The sequence below is a fragment of the Uranotaenia lowii genome, chromosome 1 (assembly GCF_029784155.1).
Source record: "Uranotaenia lowii strain MFRU-FL chromosome 1, ASM2978415v1, whole genome shotgun sequence".
Taxonomy (NCBI): Eukaryota; Metazoa; Arthropoda; class Insecta; order Diptera; family Culicidae; genus Uranotaenia; species Uranotaenia lowii.
The window spans coordinates 45,285,594-45,305,247 of NC_073691.1; the positions used below are offsets into that span (position 1 = coordinate 45,285,594).

The window sequence follows — 19,654 nt, forward strand, 5'->3', positions numbered from 1 at the left end:
GTCAAATAAACGTTGTTTTTTGGGAAAATGTTGTAAAAGGCTTTGTTTTCATTTAAAAGATCATTCTCATGACAAAAGTTTTTAAAATATACATGGAATTTACTGGAACACAACGAAGATCAAGTGCTTTTTTCTCGAAATCAGCGTTTATGGCTGTATGTGTATGTGTATGTTATGCAAGCAGGCGGATAGCAATGTCCACGAAACTTGGTGGCTTGGACTACCCGGTATATAAAAAGGCAAAGGTAAGCCAGTAAAACTGGAAATAAACCAGCTAAATCTCGACCATAGCGAGGTTGCACAGCTTCTGCTGGAGCAAACGGTAGGCGAAAAAAAAGTGTGATATGACGCTTTTATCGGAACCACTTTTGAACCATATAGAATTACGGTAATTGGACAGCGGACAGGTCGGGCTTAGCTTCTGCCTACGCCACGGGACGTTTTCCTGGACGATCGGGGAGTTCAACACGATGTTGGATGAACTCACTCACGAGCTGTCAGGAAAGGCCCCTGTAGTAATAGGAGGAGACTTCAACGCCTGGGCGGTTAACTGGGGTAGTAGGTGCAACAATCCTAGGGGCCACAGTCTACTAGAGTCCTTCGCGAGACTGGAGGTTGAGCTGTGCGACACTGGATCTATCAGCACCTATCGCAAGCATGGAATGCCAGACAGAACGTCAGTGATTGATATCACCTTTGCAAGCCTATCATTTAAAAATGACATGAATTGGAGAGTGTGTGACGATGAATAAGGTATTTCCCGACTTGTCAACAGAACAGCTGATTTCTCATGTTTACAATTTTCGGCAGCTGGTGGTAGGGTAAAAATAACAACAACACTACGCATGTTCAATGGTCGGATAGTAACGAAACCAAATTGGCGGTGCAAAAGTAATGGTTATGCAAAATTCTTAATTTTTTAAACTACCTTAAACTAAATAATTGTAGACATGAAATACTTTGAAGGTAATGTTGATGTTATGTAATGTTAATTTGAAAAAATAATTTCTTTTGAAGAAATAATTGAACAGTGCTAGCCTCCCAAGTTCAAAATGGCGACCAGTAGGTGTTTACATTTTTCAAAACAAAAACAAAAAGCTACCCTACCACTATCTGTCTCAGGAAATGCTCTATTGGAGAGTGATGTGACAGCGATCTCCAGGCGATACCTGATAGCGTAGAACAGGCATGTCAAACTCGTTTAGGTGTGCGGGCCGCATTAAAAATTTTCTATGACGTAGAGGGCCGCAGCCAAAATCAGCTTTAGTTTTTTTGCAGTAATATTTTACATAAAAATCAGTGGAGTTTTTTTTGTGACAATTTAAGACGGGGCTACGCGGGCCGCATTGACCTAGGCCTAGTTTGACATGCCTGGCGTAGAAGATCGAAATCCGGTGGCAGTAAGGCAATTGCCAGTCCAAGAGCGGAGATGGAAGACCGAAGTTTTCGATAAGGGAGTGTGCACCGAAGCAATATTTGAAGGAAGCATCGCAGGTCCATAATGCTAAGCGGCTTACGAAAATGTTGGTAGCGGTGTGCGACATGACCATGCCTAGAAGCTTACAGTTTACTGGTGGACCTCATAAATTGCTGAGCTTCGCACTAGCTGCTTAAAAGCCAGGCGACAAGCTCAACGGGCGAGAAACGAAGCCGATAGAGAAACGAGAGGTGCCGTTTACCAAGCAGCCAGGGTATCACTTAAGTGAGCTATTAAAACAAGCAAAGAGAACTGTTACAGAGCGTTGTGCCTGAGCGTAGATGATAATCCATGGGGTCAAGCCTCTAGAGTTGAACTGGCGAGATTAGGTGTCCCAAGGTTGGCGACAGAAAAGTGTCCGGAAAAACTGAAAGAGATCGTTGCACATCTTTTCCCGCAGCATGGTCCGGCGCAGTGACCACTTTCCCCGTAGGATGCGGTAGCCCACGACATCTAGCCATTAACGAACGAGGAACTTGTGGCTATCGCTAAGAAGCTTGCGGTGAATAAGGCCCCTGGCACTGACGGAATCCCAAATGCATTGCTGAAGGTGGCGTTACAGACGATTCCAGACACCTTCTGAGTGGTGCTACAAAAGTGTCTCGACGAGGGATGTTTTCCCAATTTGTGGAAAATGGCGAAGTTGGTGCTACTTCCAAAACCTGGGAAATCCCCAGGGCATCCATCCTCGTACAGACCCATTTGTCTGCTGGACACCCTTGGTTAGGTTCTGGAGAGGAAAATATTCAACAGACTTATTATCTTAACAGAAGGCGAAAGTGGACTGTCGCACAGACAGTTCGGTGTTCGAAAAGGAAGATCTGGTGACAGAGTTCGCGAAGCGCGCATTTAAAAAGAAGGTGCTCATCACGGCGCCATTGTGACGATCGACGTTAAGAATGCTTTCAACAATGCCAAAGCGCTTCACAACATGCGTGTTCCCAGTACCCTCTGCAGGAAAAAAGGAAGCTTCTTCGAGCCCTGACGTACGAAACCGAAACTGGGTTGAGATCTACTGCCCTAACAACGGGTGATCCATAGGGTTCCATACTAGGACCTGTGCTTTGGAGTGCCATGTATAACGAGGTGTTAACGCTGAATCTACCAGCAGGCGTGCAGATAGTTGGATTTGCTGACGATATCGTGCTCATGATCACCGGCAAAACAATCGATGAGTTAGAGGACCTTTCAACGGTGTCCGTAGAAAGGGTTGGTATCTGGATGGAGGGAGATAGCTTCAGACAGCTCACCATAAACCTAAGTTCTGATCGTAACCAACAAAAGAGTTGTGCCGCACATGGAGATTACTGCTGGAGGACACACGACATCTTCGAAACAGTAGCTGAAATACGGTTAAGTTTTGGTGCGCATGTCAAATACTCTTTTTGTCAAGTTTTATATTTCGTTTCAATCATAGTAATCCATGCATTCGTTCGTATGTTGTTCATTGTTTGTATTCAGTCGCATACTTCAATTCTTCTACAACCAGTGACCAGTCTAGATGTTTTTAGTGTGCGAGCGTAGCACTGTCGATACTACGATACGGAGGAGCAGCCTGGACCTCCACCATAGAGGTTGAGCGTAACAGATCCAAATTACGGAGAACACATCGGCTGATAGCCATGCGAGTTTCCTGTGCATACAAGACCATATCATCAGATGCAGCTTTTCTCATCGCGGGCATGATTCCCATCGACATCACTATGGCGGAGGTTATGGAGTGTTACGAAGCAAGAGCTGTTAAAGGAGTGCGTGAAGTTCAACGAGCAGCGTCAATGCTCAAGTGGCAGGAGCAATGGGACGCATCGAACAACGCTTTATAGACGCATAGGCTAATCCCGCAACCTTCAGACTGGGTAAATCGGAAGTATGGAGAGGTCAACTTCTACCTGGCGCAGTTCCTTTGGGGCCATGGGTGCTTCAAGCAATACCTTCATCGGTTTAAGCTAATCAGCTCGCCTTTTTGCCTGGAATGCATAGATACGGAGGAATCGGCAGAACATGCTATTTTTCTCTGCCCCAGATTCATTTCACTGCGTCAAAAACTTCGAAATTGGGACGCTTAAAATTTTGTTAGTGAAATGTGTCGCGACGAACAATTGTGGAGTGCTATAGTCGATGAAATCTCGCAAATCATGCGCGATCTAACTCGAATCAGGAAAGATAATGAACGGAGAGAGCGAGACGGTCAACCAAACTTGACAAGCTAATGGAAGGTCTTGGGCCTCGTATGACACCACAATTCAAAAGCAACGCGATCTTAGGGCGCGGTATAACTCTAATCTGGACTCATACGTGTGGTGGGGCTTGAAAGATCTCACGTACCCAGCTACGATCTTTCCTGAAACAAAAGGAAGCGGAGATACCATTCGGAGTGGTCGTGACGGGATTCTAGCTTGGTAGTTTCTCAATCGGCCATGCCTTGGTGGTTAGAAATGCTACGGGAGTGGATGCTGTGACGGGCGCGGGTCACTTTGAAAGCGTTACTTAACCGGGGTTTTCTGTACCAGTCTGAAGTTGGCGAAAGAGGAAAAGGAGAAAGAGTAAAAGAAGAAGGAGGAAAAGGAGAAAGAGGATAAAGGTGAAAGATCAAAAATGAGAAAGAGGAAAAGGAAACGTGTGAGACGTATAAGTGCATGAGCACAGCCTACCCCTCGAATTCCTTTTATCTATAAATAAAAAAAAAACAATATTTTGCAGTATGCTGAGAATAAAATGGTTTAAAAAAATTATTGTTTCTTTTATTTGAGAAAGAAAGTGTATTTATAGATTTCGGAACAGTCTATAAAGTAATATGCCTATTAAAGTTTGTGGTTTCCCCCGAAACTAATGGTCCTGAAATGTACAAAAACTTCTTCCGGGAAGCCTCCCGGAGGAGCAAGGGATGTGATAAAAAATCAGAACCAACTCGTCTGACGGGAGAAACTGAATTGAATTTTATTTTCCAAATTTTACATAAGTCCACTTGAACGATGATGACGGTTGATGATGCGTCCGTCATCGATGTTCCGTTGATGATGCCTCCGTTGGCATAAAATGTGCACTTTTCTGGAGTGGCGTGCCACCAGCACCTTCGATGGTGTCCAGTTGGGTTGGTGTCTGTCATTTTGGTGCTGCTGACCTCAGCACCAAATATGCTGCCCGTGTCAGCATCAAATGTGCACGGCTTCTACACTTGAGCGATGCCAAGCTTCGCTCGCTTGGCATGCTCTTCCAGTTGGCGCAGCCTGCGTTGGCTGCGCCGCCAATGAAATACGAGCGCGGCTATCAACAGAGCCACGATGAAGGCCCCGTCCACTGAATACGATGCCACATCGTGCATCGTGATGGAATTGGAAACGTTCGAGTCTCCTTCAAATGGCCACATAGTTTTCTTTGTAACAAATAACTGATCGATAAATCGAATTATCAATTCGATTTATTCGATCAGTTTGCTGATGTAGCACTTGAATCTGTTGCTTGTCGCTGGTGTTTCCATCGGCGGGGATGTTTTCATAGGGTGGTCACCCACTCTGAATTTGAGTGCTTCCATTTTCTCCCCCCTTTGGGACGAGGGCGTAGCCTACCGTCCCAAATCATTTGTGGTGCTTGCGGCGGGGGGTCATCTTCAAGTTCGATTATTTCGGGTGGAGGTGGTCGTTCATCAGAGGCCACACCTTCTGGTTGTTGAGTTGTTGATGCAATTTCGGGATCTTCGTCTTCTTCTATTGGTAAAGGGGCTAGCGTTCTTACGTTACGCTTGTAGATCCCGGAGGAGGTTCGCACGACTGCCACTCGGACTATTCCATCCTCGCCTGGATACACTTGAGTAATGATTCCCATAGGCCATCTTGCTACAGGAATGTTGTCGTCTCCGACCAGTACTACTTGACCAATTTTGACGTTAGCTTTTTGTTTGGTCCATTTTGCATAATCTCGCAGTTGATGAAGATATTCGTCTCTCCACCTTCTCCAGAATTGTTCGATTTGTGATTGTATTCGTTTCCATCTAGTCGTTAGGTTGTTTGCGCTTTCATTTTGTGTTGGAATAGGTACAGTCAGCATTGGCCGACCTATCAAAAAATGTCCAGGCGTGAGTGCGGTTGGTGCATCAGGCGTCGTGTAGATCGGTGTTAGCGGCCGCGAGTTCATTACTGCGGCTACTTGATAAAATAGTGTTTGAAGTTCCATTATATTCAGCTGAACTCCTCTGGCGGCTGCGCTGAATAGACGTTTGGCTACTTTTATGTTCGATTCCCAGAGTCCCCCGAAGTTCGGACTTCGAGGCGGGATAAACGAAAATCGTATTCCATGACTGGCTGCTGAGTCAACTAGTTTGTTCTGAAATACTTCGTTGTTGTATGTTTTTCGTAGGCGATTTAGTTCTCTGCTAGCTCCTACGAAGTTGCGTCCGTTGTCGGAGTAAATAATATCTGGAACTCCTCTTACAGCTGTGAATCGAAGCAGCGCTGATATGAAGGCTGCTGCCGTCTGGTCCTCGACGACTTCTAGGTGTACGGCTTTTGTGGCGAAACATACAAAAATACATGCATAAGCCGTTGTCTTGCATTTTGATTTTTGGTTTATCAGCACCTCAAATGGACCGCATAAATCCACTCCAGTATGAGTGAATGCTGATGATTCTGTTACTCTTGGTGTTGGTAATTGTCCCATCTGCTGCTGTAGGCGTTTGGGGCGTGCTCTTGTACACAATATGCATTGTTGGATGACTCCCTGAACTGTTCTTCTCAGGTCCTTCATCCAGAACTTTTGTCTGAATTCGTTTATTATTATGTTCATTCCTGCGTGAAAGTTACTTTCATGGATATGTCGAAGTATGACTCTTGAAAATGGGTGCGATTTAGGAATGAGCACGGGATTCTTTTGAGATGCAGGCATTTCTGCATTATTTAATCTTCCTGAGACGTGTATTACGCCATTTTTCACGTTTGCGTTCAAGTGTTGGAATGGTCCCTTTGAAGTTACCTCTCCCTTTTTCCTTAATTCTGCCACTTCATTTGGGTAGATAGTGGCTTGCATGATTTTGGATATTAGCAATAATCCTTCTTCTAATTCATTCGCGGTGAGTGGCCCGGACCGTTTCTCATATGTGATGTCCGAATAACCTTTGCTTCTTTGCATGTTGTGGATTGCTCGATTGATCCACGCGAAATGTCTTACTGTTTTGCTGAATGAGTTGTGATGAGGGAATTCTGATATGTAGTCTTTACACTCCTTTCCCTTGGCTGCTACAAGCAGAACAGCAGGTCTTTTGATTTTCTCTTGTTCAGCTGTCACATCGTATTGGTATCCTGGTAGGGGATATCTCTCTCTTTTTTGGATGGATTCTGGTCCGTGTGACCAGAAGTTCAACTTTGATTCTATCAATTTCTTGACTGGTACTCCTCTGGAGACCATATCTGCAGGGTTTTCTTTGGTCGAGACGTACTTCCAACGGTCTGGGTCCGTCCATGCATGTATTTTTTCTACTCTGTTTCTGATGAATGTCCCCCAGCGTGTACTAGAAGATTTTATCCAACTCAGTGTCACCTGGGAGTCGCTGTAGTAATATTCCGATGTGATTCGTTGCCCTAGTATTCCTTTTATTCTGGAGGCGAGTTCTGCTAGCAATACTGCTGCTAGCAGTTCTAGACGTGGAAGAGTAACCTTTTTTAGAGGTGCTACCCGTTAATACCCGAAGTGATATTAATGTTACCTGGACTGATTCTGCGCCACAGACTCGTTGTTTATCGTTCTCAGAGGTGGTTGAAAATGGGTTTCCCTCTTCAGGTTTATCTAATAAAAATGGGAAAAAACCAAGTCTCAACGTTCATGCGAAGGCTTGGGAAAATCCCCGAAATTCAAATACTTGTTCTTCTCCTTCATTTTCTGATCCTAACAATTTTGTTGATTTGGGTGAGATTACTGAGGAAAAGTTAAAATTTTTGCATCAAAATTTAATGAAAATGATGCAACTTATGCTGAAAGCAAATTCAATGTTTGAAGCTTTCCAAACTTCTTTTAATTATGCTAACAAAATTATTATGACTTTACGATTCCCTCATGGATCCAAATAGATGTTTAAATATTATGAATTGGAACGCTAGATCTTTGCTGGCTAACCAAGATGAATTCTTTTTATTTTTGAAAACTCAAAACATACATATTGCTGCCATCACTGAAACTTTTTTAAAGCCAGACAATAACTTGAAAAGCAATGCTTTCTTTAAAATTTTACGAAATGATCGACTTGATCGACAAGGTGGGGGTGTAGCTATTGTCATCAATAGTCGTCTCAAATTTAGACTTCTTCCTTCTTTCAATACAAAAGTCTTAGAAACAATTGGAATTGAATTAGAAACTTCTATGGGGAAAATAATAATTGTTGCCGCATACTTGCCTTTTCAATGCAGCGGTGAACAGAAAAATTTTTTGAAGGGAGATTTACAAAAACTCACCAGAAATAAATCTAAATTTTTTATTATTGGTGACTTTAATGCAAAACACCGATCTTGGAATAATATTTCATCAAATTCTAATGGGAATATTTTGTTTAATGACTGCTCTGCAGGTTATTATACTGTTGAATATCCTAATGGGCATACTTGTTTTTCTTCAATTAGAAATCCCTCCACAATTGATTTGGTTCTAACTGATTTAGGCGAGCATTGTAGTCAATTAGTTACTCATGCGGACCTCGATTCAGACCACCTTCCAGTAACATTTTCTTTATCCCAAAGTCCCATTGAAAACCCTTTAAAATCAACTTTTAACTTTCAAAAGGCTAACTGGGAGCGATATATGAATTTTATTGAACGTAATTTAGATGTAAACGTTCCACTGAATTCAATTGAAGATATTGATTTGGCTGTAGAAAATTTGACAACTTCAATAGTCAATGCTAAAGCCGCTTCAATACCTAAAGTTAAACATAAATTTAATCAACCTTTAATTGATGATGATCTTCAGTTTTTGATACGACTGAAAAACATTCGTCGACGCCAATATCAACGTACTAGGGATCCTTATTTAAAATTTATTTATTGCGACCTTCAAAAAGAGATCAAACGTCGTTTAAATTTCATTCGTAATGAAAATTTTGCTAAAGCAGTAGAGGACATAAAACCCTACTCAAAGCCATTTTGGAAATTAACAAAAATTCTGAAAAAGCCCCAGAAGCCAATTCCTACTTTGAAAGATGGGGATAAACTTCTTTTAACTAATTCAGAAAAAGCTCAAAAATTAGCCCAACAATTTGAGTCTGCTCATGATTTTAATTTAAACGTTGTTAGTCCTATTGACGCTCAAATTTCCCTAGAATTTGATGATATTCTTTCAAAGCAAAATGTGTTTGAAAGTTCTTGTGAGACAAATATTGATGAACTTAAATTGATTTTCAAAAAATTTAAAAATATGAAAGCTCCGGGGGAAGATGGGATTTTCTATATTCTTATTAAAAAGTTGCCTGAAAGTACTTTAAATTTTTTAGTTAAAATCTTCAACAAATGTTTTCACTTGGCTCATTTTCCCAATAAATGGAAAAATGCCAAAGTAACTCCAATTTTGAAACCTGGAAAAAGTGCTTCAGAGCCTTCAAGTTATCGACCAATTAGTTTGCTTCCTTCTTTAAGTAAACTATTTGAGAGAGTTATTTTGAATAGAATGATGATTCACATTAATCAGAATTCTATTTTCCCTGATGAACAATTTGGTTTTCGTCATGGGCATTCTACTACACATCAACTTTTGAGTGTAACTAATATGATTAACGCTAGCAAATCTGAAGGTTACTCAACTGGTGTTGCTCTTCTTGATATTGAAAAAGCTTTTGACAGTGTTTGGCACAAAGGTTTAGTAGCTAAATTAGCTCGATTTGATTTTCCTGTATATCTCACCAAAATTATTCAAAATTATTTGACTAGCCGAACCTTACAAGTAAGTTATCAAAATTCATGCTCTGAAAGGACACCCATTAGAGCTGGTGTCCCTCAGGGTAGTATACTTGGGCCAATTTTATATAATATTTTTACTTCTGATCTTCCTGATGTACCAGAAGGAAAAGGTAGAAGATTATTTGCTGACGATACTTTGCTTTCAGCCAAAGGTCGGAATTTACGGGTGGTACGCAGTAGATTGCAACAAAATTTAAATTCCTTTTTGAATTACTTGAAAATGTGGAAAATTTCTCCTAACGCTTCCAAAACTCAACTTATTTTATTTCCCCATAAGCCAAGAGCTAAATTTTTAAAACCTAATGAAAATCATTCCATAACTTTTAATGGGGTTTCATTAGAATGGTCTGATCACGTGAAGTACTTGGGACTTACACTTGATCGGAATCTTACTTTTAAAAATCACATTGAAGATATTCAATCTAAATGTAATAAATACACTAAATCTCTTTATTCTCTCATCAACAGGAAATCCAAGTTGTGTCTGCGAAATAAGTTACTTATCTACAAACAAGTGTTTCGACCAGCGATAATGTATGCAGTTCCGATTTGGTCTAGCTGCTGCGCGACGAGGAAGAAAGCCATCCAGAGGATTCAGAACAAGGTTCTGAAAATGATTTTGCGGCTTCCACCTTGGCACAGCACCGAAGATCTTCATCGGATTGCAGGCATTGAATCGATCGAAGAGATGGCCAACAACATCATCTCCAACTTCAGAGGCAAATCGATGCAGTCTTCCATCGCAGAGATTCGTTCTCTTTACAATTAAGTTAGTTTTTAGGATTTAGGATTAAGTTTATACATTTTTTTTTTGCTCAACAGGATATTCTCCTATAAATCAAATTATTTATTGCTTAAGCAAATTTAAATCAAATAAACAATGTTTAAAATTAACTGTATCAAAGAGTTGAACTGATCATAATTGATCTGAACACTTTAATTTAACTTTAATAATGTAACTTAAATGTAATGATTAAAAGACTAATAAAGACATATTTAAAAAAAAAAAAATAAAAAAAAAAGAGGTGCTACCCGTGACTTGGCGCATAACAGGTTTGTGCGTTCTTCGCCTTGCAAATCGATCGAATGCATGTAGATGACGCATCCGTAAGCTTTCTCCGATGCGTCACTGAATCCGTGCAAGTCAAGGACAATGGTTTGGCTTGGGATTGTCATCCTTTGAATCTCGATAGATTTCAATTCTGTTAAAGATGCTTCAAAGATTCTCCACTGCTGAAGAGAACGGTCTGGAACTTCGTCGTCCCAGCTAATGTTGTGAGTCCATAAATCCTGCATTAGGATCTTGGCCGTGATGATTACTGGTTGGATTAGACCAATGGGGTCGTACAACCTCAGTATCTTCGAGACCATTTGTCTTTTCGTTAGTGATCTGATTACTTCGTTCGAATTCTTTACATTGATGAACTGGAACACATCATTCATGGGGTTCCAGCCCACTCCTAGAGTTTTAATAACTTCCTGGTCTCCTACTTGAATCAGGGGTTCCAGATCTTTCTCCGGAATGCCCTCCAGTACACTGTTATCATTTGAAGCCCACTTTCGTAGTGGAAATCCGTGGAGTGATAGGGCATGTTCGATGCCTTCCTTTAATTCAATAAGTTCGGAGGTGGAGGAGGCTCCGATCATGAGATTATCAACGTAGAATGAGTTTTGAATTGCATCTGCTACTTTTGCGTTTACTTCACGATAGTCTTCTGCAGCTTCATGTAGAGCTCGACAGGCTAAAAACGAGGAAGACGCTTCACCGTATGTGACAGTCGTCAATCTGTATGCTCTCATAGGCTCGTTGGGGTTGTTGCGCCACAATATGCATTGTAGCCAAGTGTCTTCGTATGCGACAAGTGTTTGTCTGTACATTTTGGCGACGTCTGCCACTAATACCTTGTTGTGAGTTCTGAACTCAATCAGTAGATCGAAGAGTTCCTTTTGGATGGTGGGTCCCACCATTTGAATATCGTTGAGGGATATTCCGTTCGATGTTTTCGCGCTGGCATCAAACACTACCCTTAATTTGGTAGAGATTGATTCAGGCTTTACTACACATGAGTGAGGTATAAAGTATTTAACTTTATGAAAATCGTCAGCTGTGATGGGTGCCATGTGTCCCATATGTTCATATTCGTTCATAAATGTGCGATATTCTTCGTAGAGATCTTGGTTGTTTTGAAGTCTTCGCTCCAGTGAGAGAAATCTTCTGTGAGCTTGTTGATACGAGTCCCCCAATGATGATGGATCTCCGCATAATGGTATGCGGGTGATATATCTGCCATCAGCAGCTATTTGCAACGTTTGTTTAAAGTGTAATTCGGCTTCACTTTCATTTGTTTGTTTTGGTTCCCACTAGTGGGGACTACATTCTTCGAGACGCCAAAACTTCTCGATAAGTTTGGCTAATTCATCTTGGGGGAAATTTGATTCATTTTTGGCAACATAAACTATTGCTGTGTCAATTGTTGTGGAACTCCCTTGTTGAAGTACTCCACATGCTACCCAACCTAGGATCGTTTCCTGAAAGTTGGGGCCATTCATAGTGTTGAGTCGACCGGGCCCTAATATTTTGAAGAACACTCTCGCTCCTATGAGAATGTCTATTTCGCCGGATTTGTAGAACGTCGGATCTGCGAGTTCTAGTTCGTTCGGGATGGTCAGCTCATTTTCATCTAATGTTGTGCAGGGTTGGTTTTCCAAGATCTTGGGCACTATCATCAATTCCAGTGCCTCTTCGAAATTATTGTATTTGGAGGTCATTATTGTGCTAATGCCTCTTCTCACAGTTAATTGTCCACCAATTCCATTTATGGTAATATTGGTGGGGTGCGTGGGGATTCCTAGCGTACGAGCAGCCTTTTCTGTGATCGTTTCTATCTGGCTGCCTGAATCTAATAAGCATCGAAGAGAATGCCACTCATTCTCTCCTGAAACGTTTACGATCGCCGTGCCTAGGAAGACATATTCTTCTCGTTCTAGTCACTTTTGTGATGACGATGTGGACGCCTGAGCGACGTCTTTTCCTGGAGTGGTGCGAGATTCGGATTCCCCTTTGTATACGGTGTCCCTGTGCAGCAAAGTGTGATGCTTGCCGTTACAGGTTTGACATTTTTTGTTTGATTTGCATGTTTTAGTAGAGTGTCCTTGTAGGAGGCAATTGAAACAGTGCCTCCCGTATTTTACGGATTCCCATCTTTCCGAGATGTCCATCTTCGTGAATTTTGGACACATAAATACCGTGTGTCCGTCATTGGAGCAGAAGAAACATCGCAGGGTGACTCCTTTCTCATTGTTTGCAGGGGCCTTGACGCTGACTACAGCAGCGCTTCTAAACTGAGGCCGATGATTAACATGGGCAGCTTCGGCAGCTGCCTTGCACGTAAGTTGATTTGCGAGTTTTTCCAATTCTGATTTAAAATCAGCCCACGAATAAATCTTCTGCAAGTCCATTTTCTCTTCAATCTTCAGTAAGGTGGATTCATCCAATCGCTCTTTAACGATGCAGACAAGTAAACCGCTGGCAATGCAGCCTAGATTGCCGACCTGTTCATTGGCTATCTGCTTTGTGGCAGATAGCAATGTGTCGACGGCATCGATCAGTGTTAGAATCGCTCGTTGCGATGGTTTAGTCATCTTTTTTAATTTTAGTAGGTTGAAGAAGTAGCCTTCGAATGCTACTCTCTTTTTGTAAAATCTTTCCTCCAGCTTAGCCCATGCCTCGTGGAAGGGTAGGCCAGAGTTCTCGAGTGCCTCACAAGTGTTTCTGGCAGGCTCGTACTCGAGACATTTTGCGAGAAATGCGTATTTGTTTGCATCCTCTGTGAGAGTGGAGACTCGTTTATCAAACCGAGCCTTAAAGGATATCCACTCTGTAGCTGCTCCGTGGAATTTGGGCAGCTCCAATCGAGGTAAATGATCCGTGCGAGCATTTACTGTTGCCATCGTCTGGTCGAGCAGATTGGCCGTACCTCCCGGGGAGGCATCTCGTCTTTCTGCTTTTTCTTGTTTGCGGATCCACCCAAGCAGATCCGTTTTGGTGTCGCAATACATGGTCATCAACGGGCCCCGTCGGTGGCTGCCCGATCCGTTGCCTTCCAGCTTAAGCATTACGCTAGAAGCCTGTTGGAACAAGGATTCCAACAGGTCATGTTTCGATTGTAAGTATATTACCGATGGCAGCGCATCGGCAGTAATACCTTTTGCATAATTGTTTAGACTTTTTATTGCCCCTTCAAGGGCGGCGAGTTGCGCCGAATAAACGGCAAGAGTGGCTTCGTCAGCCATTTTTGTGTTCTACTTACGATTTCGTAGTTAATTTATGCTGTGAGTGCCGTCGGCGCCTTCTAACTTTCTTGGTGTTACCTCATGGCCCCCTGGACCGTGTGTGGGGCCACTGTGTACCTTGCCGAAAAACGTCAAATATTCGTCTGCAGGTACCTTTCTGTATTTTCTCCCCTTCTTTGGGGGTTTCACTTTTTGTTCCGAATTACCCGGTTTATCCGGGGTGTTCATAGTTCAGTTTTCACTTTAGTATCGACGGGAAACACTTTTTTTTTTTACACTACGATTGAATTTTCCGGCATTTACGCCAGTCCACGTATGCAATAAACTGTGTGCACATTGTATTTTCCCATCTTGCACTCACTCACTTGGTTATATTGGTGGGTTCAGAATTTTTGGTTTGATTTGACATTTTGGCAAACGTGATTGTTGGGAAGACTGCTCCCCCACCGGGGGAGTTTGAGCACTTAACAATCTACAGGTTACATGGCTTCCAGCGGCACTTCTTGCTTTAGTCACTTCACTATTCTTAAATTGTCATCAGGGCAGCGCCCGAACTGTTCTTTGCCGCGTAATCGGCTCGTTCACTTTTCACTCGCGCGCGTCGATTTATTACTCAAAGACCTCGATGGCCTGTTCAATTTTGTGATTGCATTTCTGCAATCACGTCGGGGTCACCAGAAATGGTTTCCCCCGAAACTAATGGTCCTGAAATGTACAAAAACTTCTTCCGGGAAGCCTCCCGGAGGAGCAAGGGATGTGATAAAAAATCAGAACCAACTCGTCTGACGGGAGAAACTGAATTGAATTTTATTTTCCAAATTTTACATAAGTCCACTTGAACGATGATGACGGTTGATGATGCGTCCGTCATCGATGTTCCGTTGATGATGCCTCCGTTGGCATAAAATGTGCACTTTTCTGGAGTGGCGTGCCACCAGCACCTTCGATGGTGTCCAGTTGGGTTGGTGTCTGTCATTTTGGTGCTGCTGACCTCAGCACCAAATATGCTGCCCGTGTCAGCATCAAATGTGCACGGCTTCTACACTTGAGCGATGCCAAGCTTCGCTCGCTTGGCATGCTCTTCCAGTTGGCGCAGCCTGCGTTGGCTGCGCCGCCAATGAAATACGAGCGCGGCTATCAACAGAGCCACGATGAAGGCCCCGTCCACTGAATACGATGCCACATCGTGCATCGTGATGGAATTGGAAACGTTCGAGTCTCCTTCAAATGGCCACATAGTTTTCTTTGTAACAAATAACTGATCGATAAATCGAATTATCAATTCGATTTATTCGATCAGTTTGCTGATGTAGCACTTGAATCTGTTGCTTGTCGCTGGTGTTTCCATCGGCGGGGATGTTTTCATAGGGTGGTCACCCACTCTGAATTTGAGTGCTTCCAGTTTGGTTGTTTAACGGAAAACAAATCTTGTATTGTTTCTTCAAAATCGGAGCCTTAAATTTTGAATTCTGAATCTCAATTTAATCAACTGTGACATTAGGTAAATTAGAAAGAAAAGGAATTCCCTAAGGCAAATCGTATGAATTTTCAGCTACACAATGCAGCCTTAACAAAATAATATGAAATTTAAATTGAAAAGGCAGCACGATTTCATGCACGATTTCATATTTTCCATACTGATTTCCATACAAATTTTGAGTTTTTGCAACAGTCCATGTCATGTGTAATCCTGCACACATGTTATTGGAACCAAAAGGAACCCAAAACTTTTTGGTACTTATTTTGGTCCAATTTTGTCTAATCGAATGGATGTGCAAAAGAATTGGTTGTCTTTTATTTCAGGTAAGACTTCCAGATTATTTCAACCAACCTGTAATGAGGGCTTTTTAAACAAAAATCAACCGTTTGTTTTTACTTGTTTTTTGGCTTTCTTACAGAAAGGCATAGGGAACGGTCAGTTGGGGATATCATTAATTAAGGGTCCAAGACCCCACTTTATAGGTACCAATCGACTCAGCTCGACGAGTTACGATGATGTCCGGGAATTTGTATGTTCCATAAAAACGTTCTTTACACATTAACTCCTATTCTAGGTTTCACGATTTTGATGAATTTAGTATCAAAAAATTGCATTTTTTTTCCTGTAGGACTTATTTCAAAACCAAAAAAAAACAAAATTGTTTAAAAATTTTCTATTCCATAGAACATATCATGCTTACGTTGGCTCCAAAAAAGGTAGCCATTTGCTCAGCAGCAGTAGCCAGCAATCGCTAAATTAATTACAAAGGCGATCAAAAATTTGACAAAAATTTCATAAAACAGCAGAGAATCGATCCCACGCCATCTAGCATGAGAGTTTAGGAGGTTAACCCCTTGACCATTAGTGAGCGTCGAGATATGTGGCTCTCAAACTTTAACAGTTTGAATTATTTGGATTATAAATGAACTCGTTGAATATAAGTTCGTTTATCCTCCAAAAAACGTACTGGGCACCTTTTTGCCTTTCTTACAGAAAGGTATAGTTATCGGTCGATTTGGGAGATCCTTAATTATGGGTCTTAGATATACCTTTATAGGTACCTATCGAATCAGCTCGACGAGTTCTGTCGATGTCAGTGTATTTGTATGTATTGGTGTGATTTTTTTATAAACTTTGTCACTACGTTTTTGCGAAACTGGGAAGTACAGTAAAAATGATTTTTGTCTTAAAAAATTTGATTTTTTTCCCTCTTCAATGTATAAAAGAAAGAAAAAAAAACAAAATAGTTTGAAAAATAAATTTTCATAGTAATTATCATCAAATCATCACTCCAAAAAACGTGTCAATATGGCTGGCTAGCCACAACCAGCAATCACTAAAATCAAGATTATCGTATGTATGACGTCAAATTATACGTAACGTCATAGATACGCGCTTGCTATCAGTATGGACCTGTCGATGTGTGGAAGGGAGAACAGATAGAATTCACTCCCTCTAAGGTCTTGATGTCATCCTGACAGAAACCGTATGGGAGGAAAATAACAGTTAAAATTTTCCCGACCAATGGTTATTTTTTTTTTCATTTTTATGGATCAGTTTGAAACCGATCCATTTCAAAAATTTCGGAACCGAAGCCCCGAATTATGAAACTTAAAAATGGTTTTCACCAAGGGGTACGACCCCAAAATTGATGAAGTCGTTGATGAGTACGTCATGCCCACACTGCATGGTACGGAAGCGATAGTAACTTCGCCCAACATTATATTCAGGCACAGATTGCTCTGAGAAGGGGAAAACAACACGGGTACGCGGACGATGTATGTCCTCTCATCTTCTCACATGCCGTTCGTGCTTACGAAGCTTTTTCTTAAGCAGCAACGACAGGAGAGTATTTCGCCCGTGGAAGCAAATTGAATCCAATAAGACAAATGCTCTCGAGCTTTAAGCTCTCGGGCTTGTTTTTTTGTTCCCTTTTCTCTTCCTCTCTTCAGATCTAACGTTGCGTTGTTGTTGTTGGGGTTGGTGTCTAGAGAAAAACGATGACGGCTTGGAGGTCAATCTGAACTTTCACTTGCTGAAGCCAATGGAAGATGACAACCAAACAGTAGCGCCACCAAGCCCTCCATAGTAGAGTTTGAAGCATTTGGGATTTTTTTTGGAACATGCATATAAAGCTAAAAAGCTAATTATCATTATTGACAAAGTTGAAGAAACAGAAAAAAAACCTTTTCGCCAGGTTGACCAAATACAAAAATGACAAAATCGACAAAATTGAAAAAAAAAATGACTAAATAGACCAATTTGACAAAATTGACGAAATTGACAAACTTGACATAATTCATTGATTTGACCAAATTCACTTAGTTGAAAAAATCATAGAATTGATGAAATATATAAAATTGACAAAATCGAGAAATTGGCAGATAAAATTCACTGAATTGACAAGATTGATAAGACTGACAAAATTAACAAAATTGAAAAAATTGACAAAATTGACAAAATTGAAAAAATTGACAAAATTGACAAAATTGACAAAATTAACAAAACTGACAAAATTGACAAAATTGACAAAATTGAAAAAAGTTAACAAAATCAACAAAATTGACAAAAGAGATGACAAAATCGACAAAATTCACTAAATTGACAAAATTGACAAGATTGATAAAACTGACAAAATTGAAAAAAAATGACTAAATTAACGATGACAAAGTCGAAAAAATTCACTAAATTGACAAAATTGACAAGATTGATAAAACTGACAAAAATCGACAAAATTGACAAAATTGACCAAATTGACCAAGTCGACCAAATTGACAAACTTGGCTTAATTCATTGATTTGGCAAAATTCACTTAGCTGAAAAAATCATAACAATTGATAATATTTATAAAATTGACAAAATCGAGAAAATTGGCAGAGTTGACAAAATTGACGATGAAAAAATCGACAAAATTCACTGAATTGACAAAATTGACAAGATTGATAAAACTGACATAAATCGACAAAATTGACCAAAACGACCAAATTGTCAAAATTCACAAAATTGACACAGACAAAATCGACAAAATTCACTTTATTCAAAAAATTGACAAAATTGACTGGCGAAATTTACAAAATTGACCCAATTGACCAAATTGACAAAATTGACAAGATTGACAAATTGACAAAATTGACCAACTTGACAAAATCGAAGAAAATTGAGAAAATTGGCCAAATTGACAATGACAAAATCGACAAAATGCACTTAATTGACAAAGCTGACAAAATTGACAAGATTGACAAATTTGAAAAAATTGACATAATTTTCAAATTAGAAAAAGTTGACAAAATCATAAAAATTGTTAAAATCGACAAAATTGACAAAATCTAGAAAATTGGTTAAATTGACAAAATTTACTAACTAACAATGCTGACAAAATCATGAAAATTGATAAAATTGACATTATTGATAAAATGGAAAAAATGACCAAATTAACAAAATTAACGAAATAGACAAAATCAACAAAACAGAATAAAAATCTCAAAATAACAAAATTCAAAATACTACGCTTTCAAAATTTTCAATATTATTAATTTTCAAAATTTATTCTACCGATTTTCTACATTTTGGTATCGTATTTTACTCTAGCAATTGAAATTTTATCCAATAGTTTTATCTATGTATTTGTTTCCTCTACTTGAGAGGTTGAATTATTTGAAATACATGGTCAGGTATCTTTTTGCCTTTCTTACAGAAAGGTATAGTTATCGGTCGATTTGGGAGATCCTTAATTATGGGTCTTAGATATACCTTTATAGGTACCTATCGAATCAGCTCGACGAGTTCTGTCGATGTCAGTGTATTTGTATGTATTGGTGTGATTTTTTTATAAACTTTGTCACTACGTTTTTGCGAAACTGGGAAGTACAGTAAAAATGATTCTTGTCTTAAAAAATTTGATTTTTTTCCCTCTTCAATGTATAAAAGAAAGAAAAAAAAACAAAATAGTTTGAAAAATAAATTTTCATAGTAATTATCATCAAATCATCACTCCAAAAAACGTGTCAATATGGCTGGCTAGCCACAACCAGCAATCACTAAAATCAAGATTATCGTATGTATGACGTCAAATTATACGTAACGTCATAGATACGCGCTTGCTATCAGTATGGACCTGTCGATGTGTGGAAGGGAGAACAGATAGAATTCACTCCCTCTAAGGTCTTGATGTCATCCTGACAGAAACCGTATGGGAGGAAAATAACAGTTAAAATTTTCCCGACCAATGGTTATTTTTTTTTTCATTTTTATGGATCAGTTTGAAACCGATCCATTTCAAAAATTTCGGAACCGAAGCCCCGAATTATGAAACTTAAAAATGGTTTTCACCAAGGGGTACGACCCCAAAATTGATGAAGTCGTTGATGAGTACGTCATGCCCACACTGCATGGTACGGAAGCGATAGTAACTTCGCCCAACATTATATTCAGGCACAGATTGCTCTGAGAAGGGGAAAACAACACGGGTACGCG

The 19,654-nt window shown here is 40.3% G+C and overlaps 3 protein-coding genes across 5 annotated transcripts in view; all 3 read right to left on the bottom strand.

Annotated features, from left to right (window-relative positions):
• LOC129749153 (metabotropic glutamate receptor 5-like) overlaps nt 1–19,654 on the bottom strand; it is a 154,211-nt gene that overhangs the window by 109,173 nt on the left and 25,384 nt on the right. The gene's annotated exons all lie outside the window — the stretch shown is intronic.
• On the bottom strand, nt 4,425–7,304 carry LOC129749186 (uncharacterized). The gene is made up of 2 exons (XM_055744114.1): nt 7,173–7,304; nt 4,425–7,104 (listed from the first exon to the last, which is right to left on the bottom strand). The coding sequence occupies exon 2, from the start codon at nt 6,872–6,874 to the stop codon at nt 4,970–4,972; it is 1,905 nt and encodes a 634-aa protein (XP_055600089.1). The 5' UTR covers nt 6,875–7,104; nt 7,173–7,304; the 3' UTR covers nt 4,425–4,969.
• On the bottom strand, nt 6,978–12,177 carry LOC129759649 (uncharacterized). The gene is made up of 3 exons (XM_055757161.1): nt 11,784–12,177; nt 10,441–11,705; nt 6,978–7,016 (listed from the first exon to the last, which is right to left on the bottom strand). Exons 1-3 carry the CDS (start codon nt 12,175–12,177, stop codon nt 6,978–6,980), a joined length of 1,698 nt encoding a protein of 565 aa, XP_055613136.1.